Raw genomic sequence first — 19,310 nt, forward strand, 5'->3', positions numbered from 1 at the left:
CACATTACCTGTAAGGGGACCTATTGCTACTCCCATTAAATTACATGGGATTTTTGTTGAGCAGAATTGAGTTCGGGGTATCATATATTTGTTATGTTTTAGGAATCTGAAATTTTTATCCAAAATACAGAAAAGGCATTTGTTAAATATATGATTTTTACCTTGATAGTATCTCTTTTACAATTACTGGTGACCATAGATTAACATAATTTGTTGGGAAATAGTCAACATGTTTTTTGTAAAGGGAAATCATGCCTCACCAATCTACTAGAATTCTTGAAGGGGTCTACAAGCATGCAGACAAAGGAGATCCAGTGGATATAGTGTATTTAGATTTTCAGAAAGCCTTTGACAAGGTCTCTCACCAAAGGCTCTTAAGCAAAGTAAGCTGTCATGGGATAAGAGGGAAGGTTCTCTCATGGACTGGTAACTGGTTGCGAGGTAAATAGTGGTGTCCCCGAGGGATCTGTACAGGGCCCAGTCCTATTTAACATATTCATAAACGATCTGGAAAAGGGGGTAAACAGTGTGGTAGCAAAATTTGCAGATGATACAAAACTACTCAAGATAGTTAAGTTCCAGGCAGACTGTGAAGAGCTACAAAAGGATCTCACAAAACTGGGTGACTGGGCAACAAAATGGCAGATGAAATTTAATGTTGATAAATGCAAAGTAATGCACATTGGAAAACATAATCCTAACTATACATATACAATGATGGGATCTAAATTAGCTGTTACCACTCAAGAAAGAGATATTGGAGTCATTGTGGATAGTTTTCTGAAATCATTCACTCAATGTGCAGTGGCAGTCAAAAAAGCGAACAGAATGTTGGGAATCATCAAGAAAGGGATAGATAATAAGACAGAAAATATCATAATGCCTCTATCTAAATCCATGGTACGTCCACACCTTGAATACTGCGTATAGATGTGGTTGCCCCATCTCGAAAAAGATATATTGAAATTGGAAAAGGTTCAGGAAAGGGCAACAAAAATGATTAGGGGTATAGAAAGGCTTCTGTATGAGGAAAGATTAAAAAGACTGGGACTTTTCAGCTTGGAAAAGAGGTGACTAAGGGGGGATATGTTAGAGGTCTATAAAATCATGACTAGTGTAGAGAAAGTAAATAAGGAAGTGTTATTTACTCCTTCTCATAATACAAGAACAAGGGGCCACCAAATGCAATTAATAGGTAGCAGGTTTAAAACAAACACAAGAAAGTATTTTTTCAGGCAACACACTGTCAACCTCTGGAACTCCTTGCCAGAGAATGTTGTGAAGGCCAATACTATAATGGGGTTCAAAAGGGAGCTAGATAGATTCATGGAAGATAGGTCCATCACTGGCTGTTAGCCAGGATGGGCAGGAATGGTGTCCTTAGCCTCTGTTTGCCAAAAGTTGGGATTGGGTGACAGGGCATGGATCACTTGATGATAACCTGTTCTGTTCATTCCCTTTGGGGCACCTGCCATTGGCCACTGTCAGAGGACAGGATACTGGGCTTGATGGACCTTTGGTCTGACCCAATATGGCCGTTCTTATGTTCTCTGAAATTCAGATTCCCCTTGCAAAGATTTGTGCACATTCTTAACAGTTATTCACTGTGAGTATTCCCACTGAAATTTTGAAAATACTTATGTGCATAATGGTCCTGACATGGTCTCCAGTTGGGCAAAGATTTATCTTTAAGTATGTGAGTAGTCCCCCATTAAGCCCAGGTGCACATTTTTGCTAGATTGGGGCCCTAACCAGACAGACAACAACTGGCTTCAAAAGGGCTTGCTTGGTTTGATCATCATTATTATTTGTATTAGAGCAACACCTCAGCGGTCCCAACCAGGAATGATGACCCAGGGTGCCAGGTGCTGTACAAATAAAGAGCAAAACTTAGTTCCTCCCCCCCACAGAGTTTACAGTCTAAACACCTGACCCTGGGATGAGGTCCCGCTCAGCCCTGCGCACCTGGTTGGCCTGTCATCCCAAATCTAACCGCCCAGGTGCCTCTGGCCCAGCCCGTGGCGCTCACACCGAGCCCCGCCCCTGGCCACGCCCCGCCGGCGCTGGCAGAGGGCCCGAGCGGGCAGCCCCAGCCGGAGGAGGCGGAGCTTTTCCCTCGCTGCCGCGGCGGCTACATTGTATCTTCCGCGTCCGCCCCGCTGCTGCCCGCTCCCTGCGCGGCGGCTGGGCGTGGAGCTCGCGGCTGGGTGCTGGCCCCGCTCCGCCGGGCTGCAGCGGGCGGGGGCGGTCTCTGCTTCGGGCCGCCAGCGGCTGCCTGGGCCCGGGGTCCTTGCCCGCCTACTGCCGCCGCCGAGCGCAGCCATGTCGGCCGGGGGCGGCGGGCTGGGGACCCCCCGGGCCCTGCCCTCCTCCGGGCCCCGGGCTCTGCGGGACATGCCGCACCCGCTGGCCGCTTCCAGCAGCGAGGAGGCGGCCTCCGAGCTCACCCCCAGCCCGGACCTGCTGCTGCCCCGCAGCTTCGCTGACAAGGTACGGCCCGGCCGGGCTGGGGTGCGGGGTATTGGGGAGGCTGAATTGCGGGGCTTATTTTCCTGCCGGCTGCATCGCTCGCGGGTATCCCGGTGCTGGCTCTGCGTGCGAAGGAGCCCCCCGCCGATGCTATTGACACATCAGCAGGCGCGCGGGGCTGCTTCCCCGGGGGGGGGCTGCTTCCCCAGCCACACGCCCCCGCCTTGGTTCGGGTCGCGCCCGGGAGTGTGGTAGGAAAGACTTGAGTAGCAGGCGAAGTCCCAGCAAATCCCCCCCCCCCCTCGGTCTCTTGTTATCTTGGCTGCTGGTTAAACGGGCAGGATGTGATCAATGCTCCTCTTCGGTTCAGCGTTCGGCCTTGATTGCTCCTGATGGATGATGTCTCGATCCCTGCCTGGCAAGGTGTAGGCTGTAGCCCAGCGGGGAAAGCTGTGTTGCTACTATTCTTGCCTTACTCTTAGGCTTGTCATCCATTTGAATGTGATCCTCTCCTCTGGAGCTCCTTTCCTTGCCCCTTTCCCTTCTCACCATAATAATATGGCAGGTAGGCTGTGCTGTCTCCACATCCCCTCTCTTTCCAGGCCTCTGTGCGCATACTATGAGTCTAGGTGTCTTGAGAAGTGCTACGTTTCTAAATACCTTGTGATTCTCTCCTCTCTCTCGAGGGAACTTGGAGCAACGTTGATTGCTTTCCTGGGCAGACCTCGCGTTATACTGGTGTTGCTTGTTCTTGCAGGGGTTAGGTATTTCTTATTGAGCGTGCATGCAGGCTTTTTTTTTTTTTTTTAATTGTAGTTGAATAAAGAAATCTGGTCAGGTTGGATAGTTGTTATGCCTTGGGCAGCTTGTGGGGGTGGGCCTGAAGCTTTCTCAAACTAAATTTCATTCAGTCAATAGACAAATATAGGGCCTGGTCCTGCAAGGTGCTGCAGGCTTCCTGAACTCTGAATGGTATCCTCCGCTCTTATTGACTTGTGCAGGATGGGCTAGGTGTCAACAGTTACAAATCTGCCGTCCTTTGTTCTGGAGGCTTTGTAGCTGCCCCTGGCTTTGTCTAAATCCACATGAGTGGAGCTTTCTGCAGGGCAAGACTGAGGTGATCTGGAGCCCTAGGCATACCCTTTTTGCCCTGCCATGCTTCTCATTGCGGGGCAGCGGTCATCCCTCCCCATACAAGAGCTGTCTGGTGCCACTGCTCCTCTCTGTAGATGGGGCCTCTCCCTTATCCCTGAGCGGATCCACCATTCATTGTCTCCGAGGGGGATGGTGCCTCCCCTGGAGGAGAGGAGATTTGCCCACCTGAGCCGAAGTCACTCTTCTGTGACTTGACCAGCAAGTAAGTTATTGACATTAAGTTATTGACATTAGGCTTTGGGGTTGGCACCCTTTGAGATGGCGTGGGGCAGCTCACATCTCAGAACTGCGTAGTAGGTTGTCAGTGCACTAGAGGTGGGCATCACTGCCTTGGTTTACCTTCAAGTTATGCACTAACATGATGTCTTTGAATCTGTAAGGGCTGGAGGCTCTGGCCTTGGCTCCACCAAGGAGATTTGCATGAAAGTAACTGTAGTGGTACAAACTCAATGTGCTGCACCAGTATCGCTGATCCTGGTATGTTACTGGTGTAAGTCCTGCTCTGAGACATAACTACACTGGTGTGAACTTCCCTAGTGTAAACAGGGCCTTAAACTCAGACCTTAAATTCTGGAGTGCAAGCAGGTGGAAATGCGGTGGATCTAATATACCTCGATTTCAGTAAAGCGTTTGATACGGTACCGCATGAGGAATTATTAGTTAAATTGGAAAAGATGGGGATCGATATGAAAATCCAGAGATGGATAAAGAACTGGTTAAAGGGGAGATTGCAGCGGGTCGTACTGAAAGGTGAACTGTCAGGTTGGAGTTCCTCAGGGTTCGGTTTTGGGTCCGATTTTATTTAATCTATTCATTACTGACCTCGGAACCAAATGTAGGAGTGGGCTGATAAAGTTTGCGGACGACACAAAGTTGGGAGGTATTGCCAATTCAGAGAAGGATCGGGATATCCTGCAGGGAGATTTGGATGACCTTGTAAACTGGAGTAATAGTAATAGGATGAAATTTAATAGTGAGAAGTGTAAGGTTATGCATTTAGGGATAAATAACAAGAATTTTAGTTATAGGCTAGGGACGCATCGGTTGGAAGTAACGGAAGAGGAGAAAGACCTTGGAGTCCTGGCTGATCGCAGGATGACTGAGTCGCCAATGTGACGTGGCCGTGTAAAAAGCTAATGTGGTCTTGGGATGCATTAGGCGAGGTATTTCTAGTAGGGATAAGGAGGTGCTGGTTCCGTTATACAAGGCACTGGTGAGACCTCATTTGGAGTACTGTGTGCAGTTCTGGTCTCCCATGTTTAAAAAGGATGAAATCAAACGAACGGGTACAGAGGAGGGCCACTAGGATGATCGGAGGAATGGAAAATCTGTCGTATGAAAGGAGACTCGAGGAGCTCGGTTTGTTTACCTTAACCAAAAGAAGGCTGATGGGGGATATGATTGCTCTCTTTAAATATATCAGAGAGATAAATACCAGGGAGGGAGAGGAATTATTTCAGCTCAGTACTAATGTGGACACGAGAACGAATGGATATAAACTGGCCGTCGGGAAGTTTAGGCTTGAAATTAGATGAAGGTTTCTAACTATCAGAGGGGTGAAGTTTTGGAACAGCCTTCCGAGGGAAACAGTGGGGGCGAAAGACCTCTCTGGCTTTAAGGTTAAGCTTGATAAATTTATGAAGGGGATGGTTTGATGGGATACAGTGATTTTAGTCAATAGGTCAATAATGTGCCATCGCTGGTCATTAGCAACAATGGTCAATGATGGGATATTAAAAGTTACTACAGAGAACTTTTTCCAGAGGGTCTGGCTAGAGAATCTTGCCCGCATGCTCGGGGTTCAGCTGATCGCCATATTTGAGGTCGGGAAGGAATTTTCCTCCAGGGTAGATTGGCAGAGGCCCTGGAGGTTTTTCGCCTTCCTCCGCAGCATGGGGCAGGGGTCGCTTGCTGGAGGATTCTCAGCGATTTGAAGTCTTTAAATCATGATTTGGGGACTTCAACAGCTGAGTCATGGGAGAGAATTATTCCAGGAGTGGGTAGGTCAGCTTTTGTGGCCCGCATCATGCGGGAGGTCAGACTAGATGATCATAATGGTCCCTTCTGACCTTAGAATCTATGAATCTTTTTAAGAGGCAGCTGAGAGTCAGGTGAGCTTCGTCACCCTGATCATTGGGGTGGGGGGGGGAGGTTGGGAGAAGGAGGAAAGGGCTCTGCCCAACAGTAGCCTCAGGCCAGCTGACAATATGCTCGTAGGAAGCAGTGCAGGTGAATCCACCTGTGCTGCTGGAGTCATTTGTGTAGGGTGGGGATGAGTGCTAGCTGCTGAAAATGCTGTGAGTGTGATGGGAGAAATAGATGCTCATAGTAATAGGCCTTATTCAAAGCTTGTCTCTGAGTAAAATATTCTGACATCAAAGCAGTGGAGAACAGCAGACTCAATTAGCTCTCTATCTGAATGCCCTATCTTTGGTATAATCTCTCAAATAAAAAGGGATTCCCTGAGCCTAAAAACCCAGTAGGTCAGACATGAGAAAAGAGCCGAGATGCTCCAGTATCTGGAGAAGGATTTGGCATTAAAATCCAGAAGACAATGAATCTGAGAGCATATCTTCAGGGTGTTCTGCCTTTCTGTCCCAGAGCTCTCCCTCCTCTGTTTAATATTCACAGAACTGGCAGGAAAAACTCGACTTCCCTTTTGCAAGAATGTAGGGGCTTTCTAAATAAGCAGCATCTCTCTCTAATCTTATGGTAGTAGTAAAGTTTAAACTGCTTGTGCAGTTAATGCCCATTCCCAAAACACTTCAAAAGGTTAAATTTAATGCCTGCTAGCTTGCTGACTGGCCTGATTGTCTTAATCTTTGGCTGTGACTTCATCTCTTTGCAGGCTAATTCACTGGCTTGAAAAACTGGGTAAGAAGATGCAAGTGTGGTTGAACTCTGCTGCCATTGTGGTTCATAGCTCTTTCCACTGCCCCTCTAACTACCATCTGTGCACATTTGTTTGCTCTTTGCCTCCCCCACCCCCAGCAAAATGCATTTGCCAGGTATGAAGTGCTATAATACTCTCCTCTGTATCAATTGAGATTGGGGTCCCAATTCTCCCTGCTGTAAGTAGACACAGCCCCATTCAGTTAGTGGGCTTATGCCACAACTGAATTTAGCCTTGACTGTCTGCTCCATGTCAACCAGAAAAGCCCTACAATCCTGATGCCTATTTAGTAGAGGGACAGGACAATTTACTGAGTCCGCCTGAGGGGTTGGATTATGCACTTGTTTAGAATCTTTCAAGCAACGCTTCCTAAACCCTTTGAAAGCTCCAACCTTGCCATGTTGGCTGGACAGTACAGAGGAAACTTGCACTGCCACTGTTTTGTGCCCCACCCCATAAGGGTTGTGTGCACCCCACACTCAGCAATGCTGCCTTAAAAGGTAAAGACAGACCTAGTTCTGTTTCCTGGAAGCTGGCAGAACTCTGTTCGTTGCCTTTATTTCCCCACAGTGCTCTTCTCCTTTCTTCTCTTTGGCAGAGCTGGAAAGGACCCAGGCTGCTGACAGATAAAGCTTCTAGTGAATTCGTTTAATGTGTAAGTTTCTGGAGAGTCAGTGGTAGCTCGTATACAGAGGGCACTGGGGTACCACGCCCACTGAAGTATGCAGAGTCACTTCTGTGACTAAATATGAATCGTGAACACCTCTGTGTTTTGTGATTTGTATTTAGTAGCAGCCTCAGGGTGTGTTCTCCCTGTGGCACACGTACAGACGGCACCATCAAATCTAATAAAAGGTAAGCCCCAGGGATTTTGAGTGGGGTCTGGAGTGTAGAGTCTACGTAGGGCAGTTAGAATGCTCTCCAGTCACTGCAGCCTGTAGCTTGAGTGGTGAATCCAGTGCCTCAGAGCCCACTCAAAATCTCCCACAACGTCATTTCCTTATAAAGGAGCATCTAACCATTTGACCACGTCAAGGTCTCTTTTCTTGTGACTGGCCAAGTCTTGGTTCCATACGTTAGGATGGGACAAATTATAGTTTTATGCAGTCTGCCTTTTGGCATCTTTTTATCCCAGAGAATTGGGGTCAGCTCCCTCTATTTGCACCTGAAGCAGCTTTGGTATGATGCTGTGCATCACTCAGGAGGCCACCATTGTCAGCAGCCATTGATGCTAGGTATGAAAATTCTTTCACTCCCTTAAGCTTTCTGCCTAGAATATCCTTTATGGTAGGTGGTCGTCCCCCAGTTATCAAAGCCTCGGTCTTATTAGCGTTCACTCCATGTCCTGCCTGCTGAAAATTGTGATGCTGCTGTTCAAAGTTGGCTTTCAGGGTCTCTGTCTTCTACACATATGACTGTCATCAGCAAACAGCATATTCCAAGATGTCTCCCTTCATATATTCTCACTTATCACATCTGTGATAACTGCTAACAAAAAAGACTCAGTGCTAACCCCTCATGCAGGCCAATGTTTACTGGAAACTCTCTGTGTTGTAGTCCCATTTGGTTTTGACTATGCTAGCTGGTCCGTTGCACATATCCTGGGTAAGATGGACCTATTCCTCAGGCACACCTCTCTGTCTCAAATTCCCATTTCAATTCTCTTGGTACACAATCATATGCCCTCTCCATGTCTATAAAGACCATACTCAGATGCTGTGTCTCTTCTCTGAACTTCTCCATAAGAATTCTTAGAGGATTCTGACTGCAAGAAGCTGGGACTGGATGATGGGATGGGTCACTTGATGATTGCCCTGTTCTGTTCGTTTGCTCTGAAGCATTTGGCACTGGCCACTGTTGAAAGGCAGGGTATTGGGCTAGATGGACCATTGGTCTTACCCACTATGGACATTCTTATGATAAATATAGCATAAATCATACTTCTTCCTGGCATAAATCCTTACTGACAGTTTCAAACTTCAACCATTCCATGCAAATGCTTTTCAGTAATCATCTCCCATACTTTCATAGTATGACATCAGCTTAATTGGGTGATAATTAGAACACAGTATATTCTCTCCTTTGTTTAAAAATGGGCACAACAAATCTTTTGTCACTCCAGCATTCTTTCTTAAGAATCATTGAACAGACTTGTAAAATACTTGCTGCCGTCCCTTCCCAGTGACTTCAGTGCATCCACCCATACTTCATGTGGCCCTAAGTGCCTCTGCAACCTCTTCCTTCTGCATGCAATCTGTCAAGCCTGGTTTCGGCTTGTGTGGTGTTAGTTCCTTCCTTGGCTTCTCCTCGTTCAGCACTCTTTCAAAATTATCACTCCAAGCTTTGTTGATTTGTCATATACCATGTTCATTTCTAATAGAAGCAAACGGATTCACATCCCTCATTATTTTCTCTTGCCTTAGTGAGTTTGTAGATGGTCTCGTCTCCCTCATATCCTCCTAGTTGGTTATGTAGCCCATTGCAAGACAAATTTTTATCTGTTGCAACACTTTGGCTGTTTTTTTTTGCCTCCATACGCCTCTTATCCTTGCTCAAGCCACTGGCCTGCCATTTGTTGACCTTATTCTTCTCAATTGAAGCTCTAACTTGAAGAGTCCACCACCAAGTCTCCCCCTTATCCTTTTCAGCACCAGTTTAATCACTCTTAGGGCTTCATGTGCCATTTCCAGCTATGATAACTTGTGAATCCACAGGTGCTGTTCAATAATGTAACCACATAGCTTGTAAGAATGGAGCTTAGCTAGCCATGGTTGAAAGTCTTCACGAGCCTCTCACACTTTGTGCTGCTTTATCTGGCATAGTCTCTGCAGTTTGGAGTAGCATAAAAAAAACTTAGTTTTGCAAGTATCTTGAGCTATGTTGGAACAGGATTGCAGAATTGGTTCTCTACAGCCTCCGATGCCTATCTCGTTGGCACAGCTCCTTCATTCTGACTGATCTGTATGGGGGGAGGGGGGGGGAAGAATCTTGGCCCTTAAAATAAGGTCTGTTAATCGCTGCAGCTTCTACAGTCTTGGCTGTCCAGTACATGTTTTCCTTTGTATGCTGCTGCCTCCATAACTCCGAAACTGGGCCTTTGTGCACCAACCATCCCTGTCTCTCTGGCTCCCTGCAGTGAATCCATCTAAATCCGACTCCTGCAGAAGGAGGTGCACCCTTTGGGTTGCAGTGCTCTCAGTAAGTGTTTGCAGTGACATCAGGGAGCCTTTTCAAAACAAGGTCACAATTAGTTCGTCACCTGGCCTACAGAATCTGAAACTCCTTAGGTTAGCAGAGAGCAGTCCCAGATCCGTGCTGCTGTAGAAACGATCATTGCTTCCTTTCTCTCTCTGTCCCTTTTGTCTGTCAGTCCCAAGTCAGAGCCCCGTGTCTAAGAGCTCAGCTCTTAACACATCACCTGCCACCTCTTGTCTTTGTTCTCTGAACACAGCCATGCTGTATTCACATGTTCAGCTCCCTCTGCAGCGAGGTGTACCTTTTTGGCCATTGGGATTGGTTCCCAAGGTCTCCCATTCAAATGTGTTGATTCCATTCCGGAGAGCCATAATGTACATATTTCTCAAATACCTAGCCTGATCTCCCATGTCCTAGGGGAAAAAATGAATTAGTGATGCCAAGGTCATAGGTACAGAGCGATACATAGCACTGGTCACAGAAAATGCCTAGATTTGTCACAGATGCATACTTAACTGAGATTTTGGCATTTTTAAGGTGCAGACACCCAGTCACAACTCTTCTTGCCATTCTTTGTGCATATACATTTGTGAGGCACCCCCAAGTGAAGGCCTGGTCCATCTTCTAGTACAAACGAGTGTGCAAGTTTGTAGTGCTTTCATTTGTCTGCCAGACTTCACCCCCAACACACTTGCAGGCTCCCAATGGGGGGCACTTTCTAAAACTTCATCGCTTTACTTCCAGTGGAATTATTGCTGTTTAACTGGCTTAGTAGGTTGTGGTTAGGGTAGGTACAGTGTAGTCTCCATCCTTAAAACTGAGCTGTCTGCTCCAGACTCTCCTTGAGGTCTCTCCCTTCTTGGGTCTCTTGGTTTCTGCCACTTCTCTGTGGAATTCTTCTTCTCTCCCATTTCCCCTCTTCTCCCCGCCCCGCTTATTGGCTTTCCTTGTCATTCCTTGATCACTGTCCACCTCATACCTGAAGATAAGCTTTAGGGTGAGATTCTCTGGCTTAACTCTGTTCCCATTGAAACGAACAGTAAAATTCCTATTGACTTCAGTGGGAACAGAGTTATGCCAATGTGGAATGCATTTTTTTTTAAATCCCACCCCAAGGAATAGAAATTCTAGTAAACCTTAGAATCATAGACTATCAGGGTTGGAAAGGACCTCAGGAGGTCATCTAGTCCAACCCCCTGCTCAAAGCAGGACCAATCCCCAACTAAATCATCCCAGCCGGGGCTTTGTCAAGCCTGACTTAAAAACCTATAAGGGAAGAGATTCCACCACCTCCCTAGGTAACCCATTCCAGTGCTTCACCATCCTCCTAGTGAAAGTTTTTTTTTTTCTCCCCCCCCCCCCCCCCCAATATCCAACCTAAACCTCCCCCACAGCAACTTGAGACCATTACTCCTTGTTCTGTCATCTGCTTCCACTGAGAACAGTCTAGATCCATCCTCTTTGGAGCCCCCTTCGGGTAGTTGAAAGCAGCTATCAAATCCCCTCTCATTCTTCTCTTCTGCAGACTAAATAATCCCAGTTCCCTCAGCCTCTCCTCATAAATCATGTACTCCAGCCCCCTAATCATTTTTGTTGCCCTCCGTTGGACTCTTTCCAATTTTTCCACATCCTTGTAGTGTGGGGGCCCAAAACTGGACACCGTACTCCAGGTGAGGCCTCACCAATGTCGAATAGAGGGGAATGATCACGTCCCTCAATCTGCTGGCAATGCTCCTATTTATACAAGTGCCCCTTCACTTAGCTACGCCTGCTGGGGCACATCACATACAGTAGCAGAAGAGACCCATAACTAATGTTACGGCAGGTGGGGAAGAAAAGCTCCCCACCTTCTGTGCTCTAAAGGTTAACAGGATTACTCCGTTTTTGTGTATCTTGTTGAATTACCTTTCGATCCACTAAATACTTTACAGGAATCCCCATTGTATTGACTTTTGCTTGCAAAGATGAGGCTAGACAGATGCTGAACTCCACCCAGAAATTGATCTATCACTTCACAGCGCTAGGGACATCTTAGGGCTTCCCCTGCTCCAAAGTGCAAGTATTAGAATGGATGGGATCCAGAAACCACTGCGTATTAACAGAAATGAATTACAAGCTATATTGGCAGTGTCACAGCTCTTAATTATGGTTCCAGAGAAGCAATTCCTAGTTCTGAGGCATTTTTCAAAATGCTGACAAGAATTCATAGAGGGACAGTCAAATATTTAGTGGTTTTCTGGTGTTATGCTATATTTCGCTAGATGAAACTTCAAAACCTCTTATTTCCATGACGGATTGGTCTTCCACAGAAATAATCTCAGCTGCTCTAGTCAGAACTATATTTAAATAAATGTGCATCTTGGAACCAAAAATCTGCTCTCCAAGTGATCCCTTCTGTATAAAGGATTAAGTTAAGAGAACAGTAGAAACTATTGACTTCTTGTTTTGAAAAGCCTTTCTTTCCTCCACTCCTTTTTAACTGGAAGAACGGGACTCAAACCTTGGCCTCCATCAGCACTCCTTCTAGCAGTCTTCCCCCCACAACCAGGCTGCTAGTAAATCCTGTCAGCACTTCCTCTATATAACTTCCACACTCAATCCCTTCTTCCACCATTCCTGCTGCTGACACCCTGCTCCGCATTCTAGTTATCTCATCTCACCATCCCCTGATGGTTGCATCACTCCAGATTCCATTCGCTATGCTGTAGTTAAGCTCACTTTGTGTAGATGACTCTTCCAACCTCAATCCTTGCATTGGCTCAAGATTTCTCTTTTGCACTATATTCTAACTCCTCATTTCCTGACCCAGCCTCAATAGAACCAGTCATATTGTGCATCCTGATCTCTTCCCATAAGCAGCTTTGCCCCTTTTTCAGGATGTCCCATATTTCTGAAATATCTCTCTGGATCCTGTGTCGTCTTTCAAATCTAAGGAAAAGTGGAAGAAACAAGTCAATAGTGAGATCTGCTTCTCCTCTTATTGGACTCTGCTCTTACAAATTGACAAGATGTGGGCATACATTAGTGTCTTGTGCTCTTGTTATAACCTGTCTTCCCCTAACAATCATTCCTTTGCTTTCCTACATCGAATATAGGGCATGATCCTGCAAACAAGGTATAACTTTTACTCATTGAATTAATCATTGGCATTGCCTATCTTAAAACAATTATAGGGTTTTGGCTTCTTTTAACTGCTGTCCTGAAAAAGCCTAGCTAGATGCTTCTGGATTACAATAGGACTTCATTAAACGTCCATCTCCATTTTGTGGCCCTTAAATTCACCAGTAGCCCTACAGTATTGCACTTGAAGCTTGCTTTGGATTTTAAGGTTCACGTACAGTAACTCCTCACTTAAAGTCGTCCCGGTTAACATTTTTCAGAGTAGCAGCCGTGTTAGTCTGTATCCGCAAAAAGAACAGGAGTACTTGTGGCACCTTAGAGACTAACAAATTTATTAGAGCATAAGCTTTCGTGGACTACAGCCCACATGCATCCGAAGAAGTGGGCTGTAGTCCACGAAAGCTTATGCGCTAATAAATTTGTTAGTCTCTAAGGTGCCACAAGTACTCCTGTTCTTTTTCCGGTTAACATTGTTACGTTGCTGATCAATTAGGGAACATGCTCTTTTAAAGGTGTGCAATGCTCCCGTCTAACGTCGTTTGGCAGCCGCCTGCTTTGTCTACTGCTTGCAGGAAGGAGCAGCCCATTGGAGCTAGCTGGTGGGGGCTTGGAACCAGGGTGGACTGGCAGCCTCCCTATCAGCTTCCCCTATCAGCTCCCCGCTCCCCTAAGTTCCCTGTGCAGCAGCCGCCCAGCAGGCTAGCAATCTGCAGTTCAGCTGTCCCTCCCCCCGTTGCCATGTGCTGCTCCTGCCCTCTGCCTGGGAGCTGCTCCCAGAGACTCCGGCTTGCTGTGCTGGGGGTGGGGGAGAAGAGGGGGGGCTAATGTCAGGGTTCCCCTTCCCCTGATCCTGTACCCTGCTTACCCCATCTTGTGTGTGTGTGTGTGTGTGTGTGTGTGTGCATGTATTAGTGTCTTTTTTGTCTGGTAAAAAAAAATTCCCTGGAACCTAATCCCCTCATTTACATTAATTCTTATGGGGAAAGTGGATTCGCTTAACATCGTTTCACTTAGTTGCATTTTTCAGGAACATAACTACAATGTTAAGTGAAGAGTTACTGTGTACTCTTTTTTCTTTTTTTTTTTTACCAGAGGTAGAAAGATTGGGGGTTTCTTCTAATTTATTGTGAAACTTTGCCTTATCCACATTCCATATATGAGTAGAAATGGTCTTTCTACAGAATCACTTTCTCTCTTCCCACATACATAGTTGTCTTTAAAAATTAGGTATAGAAATAACTGTCAATTATTTAAAAACGGAAGGCTGTGCAGATCATGTATCTGCTGACTTGGGGTTGGGCTTGCATGAGTTTTAGGAGGCTGGCTTTAGTGTCAGACAGCTGTTGCATAACAAACTCTTAAAGATTGGAAGTGATGATGTAAAAAATATTATGGAATATATGTATATAAAATAAACTTGATCTGTTCTTTAAGTAAAGGCATTATTTAGAATTTGTCTTCCTGCCTGGGTCTTAAAAGTTTTAGTCCTGGAAACATCTTGCTGTTAAAAACATTGTGGGGGGGAAAAACTCACATCTTTAAATATTCCATTGCTATCTAGTGGTTGGAAGGAATTTTTAAGGCTCTTTATACTACATCTGTTTATGGCTGCATATGTGTGGTGGTTTGTTTGTTTTTTTAAACTACAGCAAGGCTACTGGAGTTGGAAATATTCATGTTTCTCTGAGTGTTAGGGCTCTTTCTATACAAGGTCGTCTCTAATAAAAATGAAAATAACCTATTTACTCATTTTGCACACCTCAGTCTTTAGTGTAGCTAACCTTACAACATCCTTATGAAGTAGGTCAGCATTGTTATCCCATTTTGCACAAGTTAAGAAAGTCCCAGAGATCTGCCCAAAGTGACACGGGAGGGTGTTTCTGGTGGAGCGGGGAACTGAACTCCAGTCTCCCAAGTCCTAGGCTAAATACCTAACTGCCTAACATACCTCTCATTATGGTTGAATTTTGTGTGTGTGTGCACGTGTCTTGCACATGACAGCAGGTGGTTAGTTTGATAGGCAAATGCCATAAGCTTTAGCTGGATGGGAGTGGAGGGTTTATATACAAAGAGGCTGGTGGGCGTGAGAGGGTGTCTCATCAGGCAGTGGCAGATTGTATTAAAACATCACTGACAGGCATTGAGGAAGTGAGCCGCTCTGCCAGGAGAACAGGGCCATTCTATGAATGTGGGCGTTGCTCTGGGCTGTAATGTAGAGGCACCAGATGGCTGGCAGACTGAGAGGAGAGGGTTTGATTTGTTTAGGTTGGGGCGGGGGCAGGGAGAAGGCCGCACCAGCAAAAGTGGTGAGGAAGAGTAAAGAGCCCATAGAAAGAGATCAATCCTCCTTTGCTTCCCCCCCTCCCCTAAGCACATACATCCTTTAAAGACAAGGCAAGCCCCCCTGCACTACATCCCCGTTCCCTGGCTGGAGTGCCAGGCAGGCAGGCTGAGAACTAGTTGCTTTTCCAGTTCTTAAAAGCAGGAATTCGCAATGAACTAGCCGCTAGCAGCACTTGAGGGCAAATCACGCAATTATGGTAATCAAGACCTAGAGTAAATGAATGTAGAATCTGGCCAATTGTAACCTGAAGTTAGTTGTAACTGGCTTAATGAGCCAGCATTTTCAGTGCCACATCCTTGAGTTGTGAAGGATGTATTGATGCAGTAACTGTTCTGGTGAGCAGTTTCTTGCAGGGGGTAGAAAGTGGCATATTTGACTTCATCAGCACTGAGACATGTAGTTCCACAGTGGTTGGCCTACTTCCATATCCTACACACGAACCATAAAAGGCCATTAACGCCTGAATTGGCATATGGGCTGCATATGGAGGAAAAGGGTTCGTTAAATTCACACAAAAAATAGTTACGTGATTACTGCTATCTTTTCTATCTGGCTACTTTCTCGCATGTATGTAAAGGATGGCATCTATGTTCCTGGAAGCATCTCTTCTCTGATGGCTCCTCTCCAGTTAAGGCAATGGTGAAATCTTAATGAATGTGTGTCACTTGGGCCTGGTTTATACTAGAAAATTAGCTTGGCTTATCTTTGTTGCTTAGGGGTGTGAAAAATCTACATCCCTGAGAGATGTAGCTTTTTCCACCCTAACTCCTGGTGTAGACCGCACTAGGTAGACGGAAGAATTCTTCTGTTCATGTACCTACCACTTCTTGGGGAGATGGAATGACTATGCGGATGGGAGAACCCCTCCCATCAGTGTAAGTAGCAGGGACATAGCCACGGGCGGGCCATGGCCCACCCACTTAGCATCCAGGCCCACCCCTGGCTCTGCACCCCCCCAGCGCTCCAGCTGGGGAGCAGGGTTGGGGCACGGGGGTTTACCCGCCCGCAAGCCCCTGTGCCTGAGCCCCCCTCCCCAGCTGGAGAGCTGGGCGGGCAGAGTGGGACAAGTCCTCACACCCAACCCCACTCCTTGGGTGTCCACCTGGACCCTGGGGGGCCTCTGGCCACCATGTCTATTGCCCCCTGCAAGGCCAGCTGGAGAGGGTGTGGGGGAAGCAGCCCCGATCCCTCCTGCCCCCCATCATTGCACATCCACCTGAAGTTGGGGCCTACCAACTGTCCTGTTCTGGCTACGCCACTGGTAGGTAGTGTCTACACTGAAGCACTATAGCGGTGCAGCTGCAGATGCGGCACTGTAGCATTCAGTGTAGACATACCCTAAGAATGGATCTGACAAAACCCCAGGCAGTGAGGCTTTGAGAATGTATGTAGCACTTTGGTCCTCCAGAGGGCAGGCTAGACGTAAAAAGGGGAATATTTGTGTCTGTGAGTAGAAGACCCGCTCATAGCAGTGAATAGACTAGCCCTCGTTCCTAGGGAGGACAGAAAGGAAGCCCAACCCATCTTGCAATAAGAGCGTGTCTGGGTCACATTAAGAGTTGGTGGTGCCTGACTCTGCTTGTGTATTGAAGGACGTGGAGGTAGGATTAAAGCTGCTGTTTGCTTGACTCTTGGCTGACTGTCTTTAGTGTCGCGTCCTCTGCATCGACATTTTTAGTCAGCTTCTTCAGATAGTAACGCCTGTTTACAACCCTTCCATACTGCATCCATCATTCTGGAAGATGAGGCTTTTTAATGCAAGGCCATCCAGCCGCCTTTCATAGGGTCAAAAACACTGGCCTGAGGAAACTGGCAAGTGACCAAGCTTGCTATTTATTTACAACTCTTGCGAGTTCGCTATTGAGACTCAGTATGATGTCCTAAAAAGGCTAACCAATATGACCTAAGACTACTTGGCAAACTAAATTTACTGAGCCCTGCCTCATTTGTTTTCTAAAGCCTGTTTAGGGAATATAATCCTAGATGATAAATGTATATATTTTGGGATTTGGAACTTTATTTATTCTTTCCTTTTCTTTCACCATCCCATTCTAGTCAGGAGGAGCAGGACAACCATGTTCTTCCCCTGGCAGCAATGTTTTCTTTCTGTGGCGGTCCCAATAATCCTCTTTCCCCCCCATGGCAAGAGGAGCACCAAATTCTCTGGCTACTGCCATGTGCAGATCCAGGTCAGTAACTGGGATGGGGTATCTTCTGTTTGCTCTGCACAGCAGCCCCTAGTGGTGCAAGGCACTGGCACTCAGAAAATGGGCCAGTTCTTGTGGCTTAAGGTGGCAATCAGGGCTGTAAATACTTAAGGAAGGGTTTACAAAATCTAGGCTGGTTCTTGCCAGTTTGGAGCTGATGGAAACTGCTTGGGTTCAAGACTCCAGTATCCCAGCAGCCAGCAGGACATTAGAATCCAGAATGTTGCCAATAGTCAAATAAAAATGCAACTTTTTTTTTAATCAGAAAAAGCTTGCACTGCTATTCTGCATTGGTCTTCAAGGACTAATATACTATCACTTGTTACATTGATCTGAGGGCGAGTTGGTCAATATTTCCTTTAGCCCGTGGTTATGAGTGGGAAACCACAGCTCCCACCACAATGGCTCTGCCAGGAACTTGATGCATATACAGAGGCACTTTTCTTGATTGCTAGGATACAGGTGGACCTATAGTCTGTCTTGTCAACACAGACCTTGTTAATCTCTAAGAGATGGTGAGGCAGTGATTGGGATAGCGTAGGGAGCAGTCCTGCAGCACAGAAACTTAATTTTGTCGTCTCGTCCTCCCGCTTCCCCTCCTCCCCATGGCGTACTTTTTTGTGAGAGTCTGAGACAGTCTAGTCAGAAGCAATGCAGATAATTAGGGGAGGGGTTGCTTGGCATCTCTCTCATCTAGTGCTTGTCTCTCCACACAGTAGTGGTATTCCTGGATCTCCCTTGCTCGTGTCTGCACCTGGCTAGTAGGGGATGAGGTGGTATAAAGGGTCCTTTCAGTTTCTGTTCACAACTGGCCAGCATAGGTCTTGCTCCTGTCATGCCTTATCCAAGTTGGGAGCGGTATTGCTTCAGTTACTGACTCCTGCTGGAACCACGGGTGCTGCCCCCACAGGCACCAGAAGGGATCATGCTCTGTGTGCAAAGGACCCCAGAAAACTAGGTCCTGACAGAAATTCTCTGACTGGCCTCCTTTCCTCACAAGCCTAAGCTATCAAGATGTCTTATTCCTAAGTGTTCATTAGGATAGCAATATGGAAAACACTAATTTGCATTCCTACAGATCTTCCTTCCCGAGGATCTCAAAGCATTCAAACTCTCTTCACTCCTGTGAAGTTGGTAACTAGTGTCTTCATTTGCCTTCTGTGCTTCAGTTTCCCCATTTGTAAAGTGACTTGCCCAAAGCTGATGTAACCTAGCGCCCTGACTCATTTCCGTGCTCTGCATCTTCCCACTGTGATAGTGTAGAACTGCCTTTCACTCTGTAAACGTGGCGCTGGGTGTGGTATCCTGCTTGTCTCACTTGTATATTTCTGAGTAGCATCGCGATTTGCACCTGCCTTCTCCTTACTCTTGCGTCGCCCCTAAGAAAGCTGACTCCACTGACATGTAGTTAGCATGAAATTGAGGGTTAACCTAAAAGATCTCAGGTGGGTCAGTTACAGGCAGTGGAGCAGGAACAGGAATAAATACACAATGACTTCCAGGTCCCAAATTTAATTTGTGGCCTCTCTTACATGGAGATGGGCTATTTGGTGGTAAAACATTGAGTAACTGCCTCTTTTCTTTATTGAGCTTATTCCTAAGAAAACAAACTTACACACACACAAGGCTGACATTGCATTTTAAAAATGCAAACTGTTAAAATGCTTCATTTACAGAGTCTGCTCTCTGGAAAGCCTCACTACTTCAAAAGTATAATGGGAGGAAGTGCGCTTCAGTTCTCAGATCAGCTCCCCATTTCCCCCCTCCTTCTCTGTATTGGGGGACAGGATTTTGCCCCTGAGGTGTGCAAGTGTGTTGTCCTAACAGCTTTCCCTCCCAGAAGAGCACTGAGGAGAAGTGGGAGTGAGGGTATCTCTATGCTGCCACGGCCGTGCTGTTGCATGGGCAGTGTAGTCACGCTTTATCG

The 19,310-nt window shown here is 46.5% G+C and overlaps 1 protein-coding gene across 4 annotated transcripts in view; it reads left to right on the forward strand.

Annotated features, from left to right (window-relative positions):
- The window catches only part of SNX30 (sorting nexin family member 30), a 582,715-nt gene that overhangs the window by 514,318 nt on the left and 49,087 nt on the right, over nucleotides 1-19,310 (forward strand). Inside the window, exon 1 of one of the 4 annotated variants that reach the window (XM_065550561.1) lies at nucleotides 2,057-2,490. The exons of 1 other annotated variant lie outside the window; for it this stretch is intronic. In XM_065550561.1, the coding sequence (XP_065406633.1) occupies nucleotides 2,323-2,490 (168 nt within the window). In that variant the 5' untranslated portion in view covers nucleotides 2,057-2,322. Of the gene's footprint in view, nucleotides 1-2,056; nucleotides 2,491-17,236; nucleotides 17,366-19,310 lie in introns of those variants that run through there. 2 more of the 4 variants (XM_005292158.5, XM_005292159.5) reach the window with 2 other exon arrangements.

The sequence above is a fragment of the Chrysemys picta genome, chromosome 6 (assembly GCF_011386835.1).
Source record: "Chrysemys picta bellii isolate R12L10 chromosome 6, ASM1138683v2, whole genome shotgun sequence".
Lineage (NCBI taxonomy): Eukaryota > Metazoa > Chordata > Testudines > Emydidae > Chrysemys > Chrysemys picta.